Here is a 15,654-nt window from a genome sequence, read left to right as displayed (position 1 = left end):
CAAGGTATTACCGTCTACAGTAATCAAAAAATGCTGTAATTTAAACAGATTTAATTTAATTACAATTTTTTAGATACAAATCAAAGCCCAATAAGGGCAATCCAACCCATAGGTGAGGACGAGAATCGAGACCTCCATCATAACTATTAGGATAAGGCTTCATTGGCCACTAAGATTGTTCTTTCAATAGTACTTTGAAATTTCATGTAATCCACTGTTGTTTTTTTTTTTTTTTGATAGAGTACAGAATGCTTCCCACCCAGGAATTAGTGGCACCTATATACCCAAATCCAATGGAGAGGAATTCCTTTGATATGCAAAACACAAAAATATAAAATTTAATTATCTATTTAAATGCAATTTGTAAGTTAGTTCAGTAATACTTCAGAAGAATAAGAAAAGACAAAAAGTTTAAGTTGCTCAAATAGGAATGGGAATAGATTCCCAAAAGATGTTAAACCCTCAATTTTATGCAGCACATCTCAGATAGTGCTCAACTCAAGTACCCAAAAAGAAAAGGACAAAAAAAAAAAAAAAAAAAGTACTCTCACAAGAGACATACCAACAGCCATCTATCTTGTTCATTATAAATTTTTGGATATTAATTTAATTATTAAATGTTTGTATTCTTTAAGTTATCCATCTTGTTCAAGTGATTCATTCCTTCTAGAATTTAAAATTGAGAGTAAAAAAATTTCAAAAGGTAAGAAAATTTAAATAAATAAAAAGAATTACACTAATTTATAACATCAAATTTAAAAATTATTTTGACTTAAAGACAGTATGCGCCACTTGCAACCCCTTTCGATAATTTTACTATCATCTGTTATTTAATAAGTTTTATTAAAAAAAAAAAAAGAAAAAGAAAAAAGAAGAAGAAGAAGAAGAAGAAGAAGGTTACCTAATATCCATATGCTATAACTTTTAGGTAGTTTTGATCTCTTTCAATGAACTAAATGTAATCCAACCCATATGAAAAAGACTAAAAGAGGGACTTGAGCCTTATTTTTTCTTTAAAGAGAGAATTAACCATTTGCCAATTCTTCAGGGTTGTTTAGTTGGTGTTGAAATTTGAATGGGAATGCAAATAAATTTCGAAAGATAAATCCTAGTTCAAGTATGCTTTTTCAGATAAATAAACTAATATTGTATTATTTAGATTAAGAATAATGCTAAAAAAATTATAACATTTCAATACAAATTAAAATTATTTAGAAACAAGTAGAATCTTGCTCAAAAAAATTGCATTTCATTAATAGTTTCACAGTAAACCAAACATATCCTTAAGATTTTGTCACCTGGAATGATATCAAGAGATCTCAAAATCGCACGCTAAGGCACAATCTAATGCTAAGTGCATTATGATTTGACAATAAATTCAGGTTCGAATCACTTTTCTCGATAAATCTTGGCTTTTTTTTTTTTTTCTGGTTTTCTTTCTTAACTCTTTTACATCTTTTTCGGAACTGTGTGGGGATGCAGGGTTGCTGGCAAGAATGGAGTGATTATATAATACAATGTAATTGCATGAGAAAAATGAAAATAAAAATTTATAGGAAAAAGTAAGAAGCAAGGGCAAAAAAAGGAAAATGCACAGAAAGTATTCACGTCCTGTAAGTGCCCTTCTTTTGAAAATCCTGATCTGGATTTTGGGAAAAAAAACAAAACTGGTCCTACCCAGTTCGGTTCCAGTAGGGTAGGGCCCACCCTTGTACTCTCTCCACCAACAATTAGGGGTCTTTTTATAGGCAAAAGATAGACCCAAAGATGCCAAAATCAACTACCTACTATTACTATTATTGTTCACAAACACTTTCTACATTATGCCAATAGGACCAACTTGGACTAGCCTGTGACCTGTTGTATTAGATCAAATCAATTCCAGTGCGCACAATCCCATCATAAAATTCATATGGCAATATTTATTTATTTATTAAAGATGCTCATAGACTCTTTCTTATTATTTTATACTATGTATATTAACTCTGCCGGTCCAACAAAAATCCAATTCAATATAATGCAGGGCGAGTCATCTAGGAAGATTAATTTTTGTTGGTGAATTTGATACGGATTTTACAAAATTTGGCCCAAACTCAATTCATGATTATCTATGCTTTCTTTACACCTTCAATCTATAAATCAAATTCTCAAAGCATCACTCTTATTACAATATATATTCACCTAACAATCACCAATTAGGGTGTTTGGACAATTTGGAAATAAAAAATAAAAAAGATTACTGGGCATTCACGCAATTTGGAAAGAATAATTTCAGGTTTGGTCTAACCTCACTACTAGATAGCTGATTTATAATACACTTCATATCTATCTATCAATGTGCATAATTAAAGAAACTCAGAGCATTTGTGTTCATGGACACTCAAAATCCCAGGCTTACATTTCTTTTATTAATAATCGTTCTTGTAGTTGGTCAACTTTCAAGTTCTCGCCATGTCCACAGACTGCCAATCGAAGAACCTGGGAAACAAAAAAATGACTTTTGTTCCCACTTTCCATGGCATTTCTCTGCTTAAGTTTGCAAAGGATCGAGCAAAGCTCAGACTCACACAATTTATAGGGCTCATCGAACAATTCCTGAAGGACCAAATCCACTTCATAACTGATAATCCTTCTGCAATATCTCAGTGGAAATAAAGACATATAGAAGCTACCAGCATAAATTGCTACCCTATTTTCTTCTCATAAAAAAAATGTATCATTAAGAAAGAGAATTCTTGATTTGTGCTCTATTGAATGTTATAAAGGAACCAAGCATGTTAAAAAATTGCAGTTCAATCCACAATGAACAATTTCAGGCGGTATTAAATGGCTTTTGAGCTGAAAAAGAAGCGTTAACTCCAAAAGCAGGATTTCAGTTTCTGAACTGTGTCAAACATGCTTTGATGAAGCTGAGACGCAACATCGATGATCTGTGATCAATTGAAGGAAATCACACATGTGCATGCATATATGCCAATGTGCAAGTCTATTTATTCAAAAGCTTAATACAAGTAGTAAAATTATCAACTACTGTCGGAGTTCGAGACTGCAAGTCGGTCTGTAAAATTTACATGCAGAGACACCAAACTAATTAGCTTATTCAAATAGGACAGTGAAATTTTAAAAAATAATAAATAAGTAAAGGATGTACTTTCTCCATTAAATATGTTTCAGTCAGATTGACGAACCCATTTGAATTGCCTCAGTCATCTTGCTTTCTTAGAATAACTTTTTAAGAGATAGAACAAGTACTAGTTCTTTAAGTAGATTCATATTTCAACATTTTGACTTGGACAAGAGTGACAACCTTTTGGCCCAAGAACCTCATTTCTACCTAAACTTGCATAGTCAGGACCAGGGAAAAGATTATAGATTGTTTAACTAAAGATTTTTCAAGCTTGCCTCATGCTCAATTTTGTTTCTCAATTACTTATGAAGAAACCACCATATCAGTTTTGGCTGGAATAAGCCTATCCTCCTTAAAGATTAAGATGAGCTAATGTCTATCAATGGTGTGAAAAAGATAATTCGTATCAGATACATTCCCATCCATCGTTGAGAAAAGATGAAAGAGGAAATGGGAAATTTATATTTCACTTGTAGAAGAGGACACAGAATTTAGAATACATAGCGAACAAATAATCAAAATTAAAAAAAAAAAAATACATCACAATAGTTAAAATATTTAAAAAAAAGAAAGTGGAAGCTCAATGCCAAGAAAGCTCACCTGTGTGCTTGTTCTAGAAATCAAAACAAATACGACTGCAATTTCAGAATTCCGCCAGAATTCCTTGTCAAATGTAGGTTGTGTTTCGCATCCTTAAATTTTTGCCTCAGCTTCTTTGACAAAGTCACAGGATCACAAACCCATAAAAGCATAGGACTATCACTACATAATTTCCTTGCCCACTGGATCAACAGAGAAATGAACAGGAAGTGTTTTCTTGACAATCAGCTCGAATTTTGTCTTCCATGTCTGTTTTTTAGATAATTCAGACTATTTAAAGTTAACACCTCAATAAAACACATCTACAACAGGAAGCAAAGAATTACAAGAAGAATTTTAGTGATGAAAAAGGAAAATTTTGTTATTAACTATTTCAAGCTTTTCTTACATTTGGAAGTTCTAGACTTTTATCTCAATCCTTAAATCTAAAGTATCAAACAAATATCAACTCTCTTGTCAAATTTGAGGAAAGTAACAAACCACAAAACTAAACTGGAACTACAAAGTCAAAATAGAACAGAATTGAAATAGAAAATATAAATACGTAGAACAATATCAGTTGAAAATTCAAAGCTGGTCTAATATTCAAGTTAAGGACACACGCATCCTTAAGATATTTCAATGAGGAAAAAAAACATATTTCTAACTAATATTTCTCAAACATGTTCAAAAGTACAGATGATCTTTTCCAATCTGTCGGATACTCGATCCGATTATAAATGGATCGGATATGGATATGTGCCAATAAGATCCGAGCCGAGCATATCCGAACCTGATCTGAATTTCTTTCCCCTTTCTTTTGAAAATTAAGCTTTTTAGTTATTACATTCATTTTAACCCAATCCAACCCAATATAAATTCGATTAATTGCAAAGCTCATATGGATATAGATATTAATTTTTCTTGGCGAATTGGATTCGGATATTACAAAATCCGATCCAATACCAACACTATCCAAAAGTGGTAGATGACCTAAGTATGGTGTTAGCAGTCAACTGAAGGTCTACACACGCAGGCCTAAGCCCCCACATATTGAGCTGTTGAATTAGTCATTCAAATTCTGTTTTGCATTTCTGTTTATTTCCTGTTATGTAGGAGGTAGTTCCTCCACTTTCTTTATTCATGCAGTAGTGGGAGGGTGATCCTCCACTTAGGATTCTGCTCCTTGATTGTAGGAAAAGTTAGTCTGCTATTTGTGTATATATTCAGCAGAACTCATGAAATAAAGGATATGATTAAACCCAATTAAGTTCTTTGTAAGGTCACAGTCTCCCTTTGACGAGTCTGTAGATTTCTGAACTTCCACCATAGGTCGTTCAAGGAAAACCCCTAGCCTAAACACCCAAACACCAACTTCCAACCGACCCATAACTCGATCCATAAGTAGGGACTCTACCATTTTGGTATCAGAGCCTACCGTTATGGGCGACTCCATTCAGGATCAACTTTCCAAACTATTTGAATTGCTTTTGGCAGAGCAACGTGCTAATCAGGAACTTCGCGACCTGGTTAAAAACCTCACTAAAGAATGGGAATCCAACAAACAGCAATTCCAATCCAGCAATCCTGGGACCCCCCTCAGGTCCAGCAAAGACAAGGGCGTTTCAGGACCCCATGTTTCGGAAAGATCCGGCAGCAGCTTCATCGTTCCAAAACTTACAAAATTGGATTTTCCCCGTTATGATGGCAAGGAAGATCCCCTCGGCTGGCTTAATAGATGCAAACATTTTTTCCGCCATCAACAAACACCGGAAGAAGAGATGGTGAGCTTAGCATCTTATCATCTGGATGGAATTGCACAGCTGTGGTACTCGCAACTGCTGGATGATTTTCCAAATCCATCCTGGGAAGAGTTTTCGCACCAGTGCAATCTCAGATTTGGCCCCCCAATTCGCAGCAACAAGTTGGGCGAACTGGCTAAATTAAAACAAACAGGTTCTGTTGCCGATTACCAGAACCAATTTGAAGCTCTTATTTCACGTGCTGGTACACTCACCCAATTTCAGAAAGTGCAGCTCTATTTAAGCGGGTTGCAGGACTCAATCTCTGTGGAAGTCGAGCTCCATCACCCCGCTGATTTGGTAACGGCGATGAGTATGTCAAAACTCTATGAACGGAAACTATTCCCTCGTTCTTCCTCTGCTCGAGATTCTCGCCGCACCGCCTTTTCACAGGATTCTCGACCTAATCGAGTCGTGAAAAGACTCTCGCCAGAAGAAATGGATGACCGACGGCGTAAAGGGCTTTGCTTCAACTGTGATGAACAGTTCGTGAGGGGTCATCAATGCAAAAAATTATTTTGGATTGAGATGGAGTTATCGGAGGTGGCGGATGATTCCTCGTCTGAACCAGAGATTTCCTTAAATGCAATCACTGGAGTTCGAAGCCCCCAGTCTATGAGATTGTTGGGTTCCTGGTTAAACAGTACGGTTCTGATCCTGATTGATTCGGGCAGCACCCACAGCTTCGTTTCTACAGCAAAGGTCGCAGAATTGAATGCCAATTTCGATTGCCAAAATGGGCTTCGGGTTCATGTGGCCAACGGGGAGGAACTGTCGAGCCCAGGTATCTGTTCAGGCACACCAATTACACTGGACTCTAACTCCTTTTTGGTTGATTTTTTTGTATTACCCTTAACCTCTTTTGATATGGTTTTGGGGGTTAATTGGCTCCGCACTTTGGGCCCTATACTATGGGATTTTGCGACTATGTGTATGAGTTTTTTTCAGCAGGGGCACTTGATCGAATTAAAGGGCATCTCCTCATATGGTTCTTCATACAGTTCTAACCTCCACAGTGTACAGCTCTACTCTGATCCAGAGATTCAACTGCAGAAATTATTAGCAGAATTTGGCTCCCTTTTCAACGCCCCAACTGAGTTGCCTCCATCCAGATGTTGCGACCACAGAATTCCTCTTCTTCCGGGAACGGGGCCAGTTGTTGTTCGCCCATATCGTTACCCACATGGCCAGAAGGACGAGATTGAAAAATAGTGTGCAGCTATGCTTCAGCAGGGCATAATCCGGCCGAGCCACTCTCCTTTCTCTTCACCTGTGATTTTGGTTCCCAAGGCTGATGGTTCTTGGCGGCTATGTGTTGACTATAGAGAACTTAACGCCAAAACCATTAAAGATAAGTTCCCCATACCAGTGGTTGATGAATTGTTGGAAGAGTTGGGTGGTGCTAAGATCTTCACAAAACTAGACCTGCTATCTGGTTACTTTCAAGTGCGCATGCAACATTCTGATGTGGAAAAGACAGCTTTCCGGACTCATCATGGGCACTTTGAATTCCTCGTCATGCCATTTGGCTTGTCAAACGCCCCCTCCACATTTCAGGCTTTGATGAATGAGGTATTCTGTGCTTACTTGCGAAAGTTTGTACTTGTTTTTTTTGACGATATTCTGGTCTACAGTCAATCATGGACGGAGCACCTCCACCATCTACGCCTGGTTTTTCAATTGCTGCTGAAGAACAGTTTATGCCTCAAAAAATCCAAGTGTTTCTTTGGCCGATCTCAAATATCTTACTTGGGGCACATAATTTCTTCCCACGGCGTCCAGGTGGATCATTCAAAGATTTCTGCTGTATTGGAGTGGCCAAAACCAAATTCTCTTCGCGGTTTGCGCGGTTTCTTAGGGCTGTCGGGGTACTACAGAAAATTTGTACAGGATTATGGCATTATTGCAGCCCCTCTCACTTCAATGCTGAAAAAGAACAATTTCAAATGGACTGACCAGGCCGTCCAAGCATTTGAGAAATTAAAACAGGCGTTAACATCCACGCCAATTTTGGCTTTGCCTAATTTTGATCTCACTTTTGTTGTCGAGTGTGATGCTTCAGGAACAGGGGTTGGAGCGGTTCTCTCATAGTCCAACAAACCAGTAGCTTTTTTCAGTCGCTCCTTAGCAGGCCGCCATCAAAACCTTCCGGCTTACGAAAGGGAGCTGATTGGACTGGTTAAAGCCATCAAACACTGGCACTCCTACTTGTGGGGACGCGACTTTGTCGTCCGTACTGATCACTTTACACTCAAATATTTATTGGAGCAGCGTCATCTTTCAGCTGCGCAACAACATTAGATAAGCAAACTACTGGGATTTTCTTTTTCAGTCGAATACAGAACAGGAAAGACCAACATTGTGGCCGATGCCCTTTCACGCCGAGATGCGGATCAGTCAACTCTCTTGGCTATTTCTATGCCTCATTTAAGCTTGTTTGATGAAATCAGGCAGGAACACAAACAGTCCAAAGAAATTCAGCAGCGGATATCTGCAGTCGTCAACAAGTCCATTTCAGAAAAATGGGTCTTTAAGGATGGGTTACTCTTCTACAACAACAGGGTTTACCTCCCTCAAAATTTCCCTTCCATTCAACTGGTCCTTGCTGCCCTCCACAACCAAGGCCATGAAGGTTATCAGAAAACCCTATATCGCATCACCAGAGATTTTCACTAGAGCGGAATGAAACAAATGGTGCGGGACTTTGTGCGTTCTTGTGATACATGTCAAAGGCATAAAACAGAAACCTTACAACCAGCCGGGCTCCTTCTTCCCTTGCCGGTTCCCACTCAAATATGGGCAGACATATCACTTGATTTCATCGAAGGGATTCCAACTTCGCGGGGAAAAAACGTGCTATTGGTTGTAGTTGACCGCTTCTCCAAATACGGTCATTTTCTGGCTTTATCACATCCATACTCTGCTGTGAGAGTCGCACGCACTTTCTTTGACAATATTTTCAAGTTACATGGGTTGCCGGAAACCATTGTTAGTGACAGGGATGAGACTTTCACCAGCACCTTTTGGAGGGAACTATTCCGACTGAGTGGTACTAAACTGTGCTTCAGTTCTTCTTACCATCCCCAGTCCGATGGTCAAACGGAGGTCGTCAATCGTACTATTGAGATGTACCTTCGGTGCTTCACTAGTTCAGCTCCAAACAAGTGGATAGACTGGTTATCTTGGGCCGAATACTGTTACAACACCAGCTACCATTCCTCTTTGAAATCTACTCCGTTTGAAACGGTTTATGGACGTCCTCCTCCACGTTTGCTGTCTTACTTGCCTGGAAGTTCAACCATTCAAGCTGTGGATGTTGTTCTTCTTCACAGGGATGAGATACTACAGCAACTTCAGGACAACTTGATCCATGCTCAACAGAAAATGAAATCCACCTACGATCAGTCCCATCGCCCCTTGGAGTTTCAGGTGGGAGATATGGTTCTGCTGCGTCTGAAACCTTACAAACAGCAGTCCATTGCTAAACAGAGCAATCAAAAACTTTCGGCCAGGTTCTATGGCCCCTTTAAAATTCTGGAGCGCATTGGCCCTATGGCATACAGACTTGATCTTCCGGCTGATTCTAAACTGCACCCTGTCTTCCATGTCTCACATCTCAAGGCCTATCAAGCTGGGCAGTCTTCTCCAGTCCCGGTTCTGCCATTCATTCCACAAGAGGACCCAATCACTCCGTTGGCTGTACTGGACTATCGTTTCAAAGGCGGAATTCCAGAAGTTTTGATCCATTGGCGCAATTCCTCACCTGCCGATGCTTCTTGGGTGACAGTTCAAGACATCCACACCCGCTTTCCAGATTTTAAGCTTGCGGACAAGCTTCCTCAGGGGGAGGGAAGTAATGTTAGCAGTCAATTGAAGGTCTACACACGCAGGCCTAAGCCCCCACATATAGAGCTGTTGAATTAGTCATTCAAATTCTGTTTTGCATTTCTGTTTATTTCCTGTTATGTAGGAGGTAGTTCCTCCACTTTCTTTATTCATGCAGTAGTGGGAGGGTGATCCTCCACTTAGGATTCTGCTCCTTGATTGTAGGAAAAGTTAGTCTGCTATTTGTGTATATATTCAGCAGAACTCATGAAATAAAGGATATGATTAAACCCAATTAAGTTCTTTGTAAGGTCACAGTCTACCTTTGACGAGTCTGTAGATTTCTGAACTTCCACCATAGGTCGTTCAAGGAAAACCCCTAGCCTAAACACCCAAACACCAACTTCCAACCGACCCATAACTCGATCCATAAGTAGGGACTCTACCATATGGGAACAGGTAAGATCAAGCATATATTCAAGCCAGATGAAATGAAAATAGATATTTCCAGAAAGGTTAACAAAAGAAAAAGTCACATCCATTGATATGATTGAGCTTCTTACATCTTTGTACTCCTTGCTGCCTACAAACATCTCATATGCCTCCACTGCAAAATAACCCAACAAATTAGCAGTGAAAAAAGAGAGCACAAATAACCAGACATTACAGAATTTAAAGGGAAACCTACATGATCGAAATCTCGTCACTACCCCATGTGTATATTCCTGACTGCTGCTATTAAAATTGGAACCTGATAATCACATGCAAACAAGAGATAATATTTGTGTCACATAATGAGAAATGTTGACTTGCTTGGTTCCCAGCAAAACGTGTTAATTGCAGATAAGCAATAAAAATATCTTCGATAATTAGATCACATGTCAGATAGATTCCCTAACTGGCCAATGAAATGAATAGTCTGATAGAACTACAAGACAACATGCTACAGAGTGACTAGGAAAAAAAATAGCAAGCACGTGTTTCAAAGTTCAAACTTACCATGAGTAGATTGGACAATTAAGGATGGAAACTCCTCTGTCAACTTTTCAAGCGATACCAATGCATCTTCTATGGGTGCACCAAATGCACTATCATTGAATGCCATGAGATGAACAAACTCCACACCATAATTGAACTCCTGCCACCAGGAAGCATTTCAACTCCATATCAGATATTGCCAGAATAAACCATAAACCAGCCAAATGATATTGCAAGGTCAGGAGTAAGTAACAGGGTAAAATAATAAATATAAATGTCTCCCACATTGGACGAAAATTCAATTTCAACAAGTTAAAGAACATAAATACATACAGAAGATTTTTTTTATTTTCATTCAAAAATGTCTTCCAACAATTCATAAGAACCTAAAAGATATTTTAAGCATATAACTTCAGACCTCTCCTTTACGAAATATAGAAAGAATATCATCTTCCACTTCAGATTCATAATCTACATTAATTAATCCCTGAAAATATGAAGCAAACTTGAGTCAAATAAGCAGCACCTGAGCAAAAATAAACAAATACAAGGTTATATGATTGGAAATGAGAGGAAATAAAAATTTTTGAGTAATATAGTTTTGGTGTTTACATGTCAGGGCATACATGACAGTAAGGCATTACGTGCTCCTTGAGAACTCTCAAATAGAAAGGATTCTCATAAAACTTCTCAACATCTTCCTTTCTTTGGAAACGCATGACAACAGCATGAGTATAAGTTTCTACAGTGTTATTGGAGATGCGTCCTACAGAAGAAAATAAGACATCAACATGAGAATTTGATTTGACAATAAAACGATTTATTAAATATATATGCATACCTAGCCCAGGCCACAAAATCAATTCCTGAATGCTGGGCTCATATAACAGAGGCATATGAAATCGGTAACTGGGGGATTGATCTAAAGGCCTTCTTAAGAAAAGGGAGGCAAATGAACAATCATATTCAACTTCTACTAGTTCAAACATAGATTGCTAACAAGCATCATCAACTTACTATGTGAAATCAATGATATAAAGGAAACAATTGTAGTTAAATGATACACAGGGTCAAGTAATAGGAGTCCAAATTACAGGAAACAATTGTAGTTAAATGAAAAAGTAATTGGGTAGTCCAAATGAAACTCACCCAAAGATATTGCTACAATTCCACGCATTTGATATTGGGAAGTGTACAAATAATCTAGCATGTCATTCTCATCCTCTTCAGACAAATTTTGCTTTGCTTTGAGCAGACATACATGTTCCACAACTTTTCTATGAGCAGAGAACAATAAATTTCACATTCCCGAATAAAATGAATGAGCATCTGATTGCAAAGCCAAACTCATACAAGAGCTATTATTACTTACATATGCACAAAAGTCTAGTTCAGAGAAACGAATAGACAAAAATAAACTCTTCCATGGTCTAAGATTAAGGAGGAGTGCAATGATAAGAAAAGAAGATGGTTTTTTGGACATCACGTTGCCAGAAATTGATAGGAACTAAGATCTGTCAGTCTCACATAATGTCCTAGACAATTTTTTGTGGACAATTCTAGACACATATATGCCATAATGAATTAGCATGTTAAAGAAAATATAATGCCTGTAAATAAGGGAAGCTAAGAAAAATTAATGTAGATGATATGGATATAAAAATGCCACATTATGGACAAAAGCATGAGTTATCTATTCTGAAGTAAACTACGCCTATATGCAACATGTGAAATAGAAGCAGATAAATTTCACGTTTTCTTTTTTTCATTTTCTAGAAATCATTCATAGCCCCAATGAATTACTTCTGCAAAAGAAGGCATAAAATAAATCAACATGATGAAAAATGTTGTAAGTTCTGGTTATCTTAGTTCCATCATAGAATGAATTTTTATTCTTATTCATCTTTTGAATGATAATAATTGGCAACTAGGTAGGTTAAAATGCAACCTTTCAATAATAATATGCAAATTCAAATCATGAAGAGCTTGGCAATAATAAAGCTTTATGGTAATGAATCAAGGCTTCACATGGCAAACTTGCTGATTTTGCTTTTGCTAATATATTTCTTTAAAAAAAAAGGAAAAAAAGAAAGAAAGAAAGAAAGAAAAGTAGTTCTCCAAATGAATCCTAAATTTCTATCCGATAAATACCTCAAAAAACTAAAAACTCTCACTTTTTACATGGCATGAAAACGAGTCATCTATCCTTAAGCACCCTGCAGATATGACTAACCAAAAAGGGTGAAACTCCTTGACTTCCTACCTATATATAAATAGCCATTTACGGCAGCAACTTCAAGTGTTGCTTAATCTTGCACACACCCTAGCCAAGTTAATCACCAACTACTCAACTAGAAATATAGTAATACAAAAAGAATAAATTCAGTTCCCAAACTACAAGTTTTCCTTCTAACAATTATTCAAACATTACTCATCCAATCAATGCACATATATATTAGGTATTTAAATTAATAATTTACATTAGAATTCCCCTGTTTCTCAAATCATCCATCAACAATCAACTAGAATTTGAACCTTTTTTTCTCCACACTGATATTTGATCTTTCAACATTGGAAGCTGAAATCGCCATTCCTCCATTCCTTCTCTCCGAAAGAGACGTTCTCATTACTCCATTCAATCTTGAAACTGTAACAAAAAGAATTTCAGCCAGACAACCAAAACGAGTTAGAATTGTATAATTCTCAAAACAATTCAATCCAATTCAGAATCTTTAACCCAAACGGGAAACTCACCGATGAGAGCAACACGCAGGCGCAGAGAGTTCTGCCGACGATAATGAGTATGAAAATGGGGAAAGGAAGGGGTCGATGTAAGGGCTTGAAGGAGCATTGTTTCTGCGGCCACTGCCTACTGATGGTTGTGTTAATTCTTTTACTCCCATAAAGAGAAGATTTGAAATTTGAGGTTTTGAGATTTTGAGAAAGGAATTTTGGTGGTTAGTTGATTTCCACATTGAGAAATTAAAAGAAAATGAATGGACGAGGAAAAATAACGTCACTCTACTTAAAATTGGCGCTCCTTCCGTCTGTAATTACAAAGTCACCCTCCAATTTTTCTTCTTTTCTTTTTTCTGGATATTACTATTTTTTTTTTAACTCGTTGATTTAATTTTGTTATTATAATTTTTTACTAATATTTTGCCCATAATATAATAATATAGCTGCCGTTATTAAAAGCATTTAGGAAAAACTAATTAGAATTTATAATAAATAATTTTTATCAATTGTGGATTAATTGATTCCTTATCTTTATTAGAAAAATTGTCTATGCTAAAAATAGGTTATTTTTATTTACCTTTCTTGGAAGATTGAACCTCTTCAAACTCGTCCATTTATGGCAAGAGCGTTTGGAGTAGTGTTTAGTATTTTGATTGAGTTAAAACACTGTTTTAATTAATTATTATGTTCGGTAATGTCATATTTATCATAAAATTTAGAGTTTGAGGGCAGTGTTTCATGAAATGTTATCATCATTAACATTTAGTATTTTATAAATTTTTTATCAAGTTTATGTCCATCACTTGCCTTTATCTTGTTCTCTATAACCTTATCTTTTTTTTATCTTTTTATATTATACAGTTAAACAAATACTTATTCTTACCAAACACTTTTATTTTAAAACCGTTACATAAACAATTAACCACTAACAGCTAATATCTAACTGTTAATAGCTACTACAACAACGAATATCTACTAGAACCACTGAAATTGCGGAACTACAACCGCTAATAACTATAACAAGGCTGTAGTGGGCTATTTCAAGAATCTATTATTAATAAGGTTTCCTACAAACATTGCCAATTAATATTTACATAGGTGTTTATAGGTTTGACTTGTTTGGTGATCGCCAGTATAGAATATCAACTATGAATGTTGGAGGGCTATCCTGCAGACACTGATCTTTAAGTCAATAGAGAGAAAAAAAGAAAAAAAGAAAAAAAAAGAGAGAGAGATTTCTTTAAAATTATTAAATCCTGATCGTGTCTACTTGAATTGAAGGTTTAAGCCCCTTTATAAAAGAAAATCTCATACTCTAATTTGTGGTTGAAATCCAGTACTTCTCTTTAAATAAGGTTTTGAAATCAAAAGTCCTTTTTCATGCAAGAAGATAGTAAACATAGTTTAGACTATAATTTAGGGATAGTCAAATTATGGCACATATGTAATATTTGTCGAATGAGTGATAATTTGGGAATAACTAATTAATTAGTTGTAGGTTTTTTATTAATTGGAATGTAATTTTATTATCCTTATTCCTTTTTTTATATGCCTAATTATTTGTTGTGGATGTTTAAATTTATTTTTATGCTTGTGATTATGTCATATTAATATAAAAACAATCTACTTTTATTTTTAAAATTAGAATATTTTCAGAAGGATGTTTTATAAATCATGCTTAAAATTAAAATCAACTCTTACTTAGATAAATCAACAAAGCAGAGGCCGGCACCATGGCCGGGTGGGTTTGGGTGCTTAACACCTTCCAAAATTCATACCCAACTTTGTTATCCAGACTCTCATTAAGCGGTTGGGCTCTTTACGAAAAATTAATCACTATGTGACAATTGTTCCAGATTTCATGTGGGTAGCAACTCCTGTTCTTCGGGTGAGCCTTGACCATTCCATCGTCCCTTGAGTTTTTGGGCTTTGACACAATGTGGAGCCATTTTTTTTAAGCAGAGTCCACAATATTACAAATAAAATCACCATAATGGTAATAACTATAACTCAGAAATTGTCAAAATGACTACATCTGAAGAAAAAAAAAAAAAACTCAAAATATGGCAACAATAACTCAAATTTATACTAAAAAATACAAATTTGAGGATTATTTAAATAAATAAAAAAAAAAACATAAAGAAGGAAAAGCAGCGACCACTGATGGACGCATATAGGGGTGTAATTGAGTCGAGCCAGCTCATGAGTTGTTTGAATTTGACTTGAAAAAGTTCGAAAAGGTTCAGCTCAAATCGAGCTCGAGCTCGAGCCTGCAAGTTTAGCAATCGAGTCGAGCTCAAGCCTAATGATGTTCAGTTCGAAAGCTCGTCGAGTGTTGTCATGCGTTATTAAGCTTTTATATATACATATATATAATATTATTTTAGGTTACTCGAGCTTAAAATTTTTCAAGTTGAAGTCGAGCTTGAACCGAGCTTGGGTCGAACTCGACCCGAGCTCGAGCTTAGAGCCCGAGCCTTCAACGAGCCGAGCCCGAGCCTAAATTTTTAGGCTCGTTAAGTTTAGAACCGAGCTAAATTCTATCAGTCCGAGTTTCAAGACTGAGAGATTCGAGTTCAGCTCGACTCATTAATACCCCTAGCC

General features: G+C 36.5%; 1 protein-coding gene across 4 annotated transcripts; it reads right to left on the bottom strand.

The window, feature by feature from the left end:
* Window positions 1-2,220: 2,220 nt before the first annotated feature.
* LOC105646366 (Stress responsive alpha-beta barrel domain protein) lies at window positions 2,221-13,285 on the bottom strand. Of its 4 annotated transcripts, none has more exons than XR_016320087.1 (10): window positions 13,066-13,285; window positions 12,847-12,958; window positions 11,461-11,588; window positions 10,938-11,077; window positions 10,730-10,798; window positions 10,333-10,471; window positions 10,022-10,084; window positions 9,897-9,940; window positions 3,728-3,997; window positions 2,221-2,930 (listed from the first exon to the last, which is right to left on the bottom strand). XR_016320087.1 is itself a non-coding variant. In XM_089719169.1 (9 exons), the coding sequence occupies exons 1-9, from the start codon at window positions 13,160-13,162 to the stop codon at window positions 3,890-3,892; spliced, it is 900 nt and encodes a 299-aa protein (XP_089575295.1). In that variant the 5' UTR covers window positions 13,163-13,285; the 3' UTR covers window positions 3,567-3,889. The 4 variants fall into 4 exon arrangements, 2 of the variants coding, with proteins under 2 accessions (XP_089575295.1, XP_089575296.1); XR_016320088.1 differs by having other exon boundaries at window positions 2,221-2,595; XM_089719169.1 differs by lacking the exon at window positions 2,221-2,930 and having other exon boundaries at window positions 3,567-3,997.
* Window positions 13,286-15,654: the final 2,369 nt, after the last annotated feature.

Source organism: Jatropha curcas, chromosome 3 (genome assembly GCF_041381405.1).
Source record: "Jatropha curcas cultivar XTBG-Jc1 chromosome 3, XTBG_Jcur_1.0, whole genome shotgun sequence".
NCBI lineage: Eukaryota > Viridiplantae > Streptophyta > Magnoliopsida > Malpighiales > Euphorbiaceae > Jatropha > Jatropha curcas.
This window is presented reverse-complemented; position numbering and strand designations above follow the sequence as displayed.

Coding starts and splice junctions, on each gene's coding strand:
- LOC105646366 (XM_089719169.1), bottom strand. CDS start 13,162: ATGCTCCTTCAAGCCCTTACATCGACCCCTTCCTTTCCCCATTTTCAT. Junction 10,799..10,937: donor ACGTAATGCCTTACTGTCAT/GTATGCCCTGAC, acceptor TCATATTTTCAG/GGATTAATTAATGTAGATTA. Junction 10,085..10,332: donor AATTGTCCAATCTACTCATG/GTAAGTTTGAAC, acceptor TGTGATTATCAG/GTTCCAATTTTAATAGCAGC.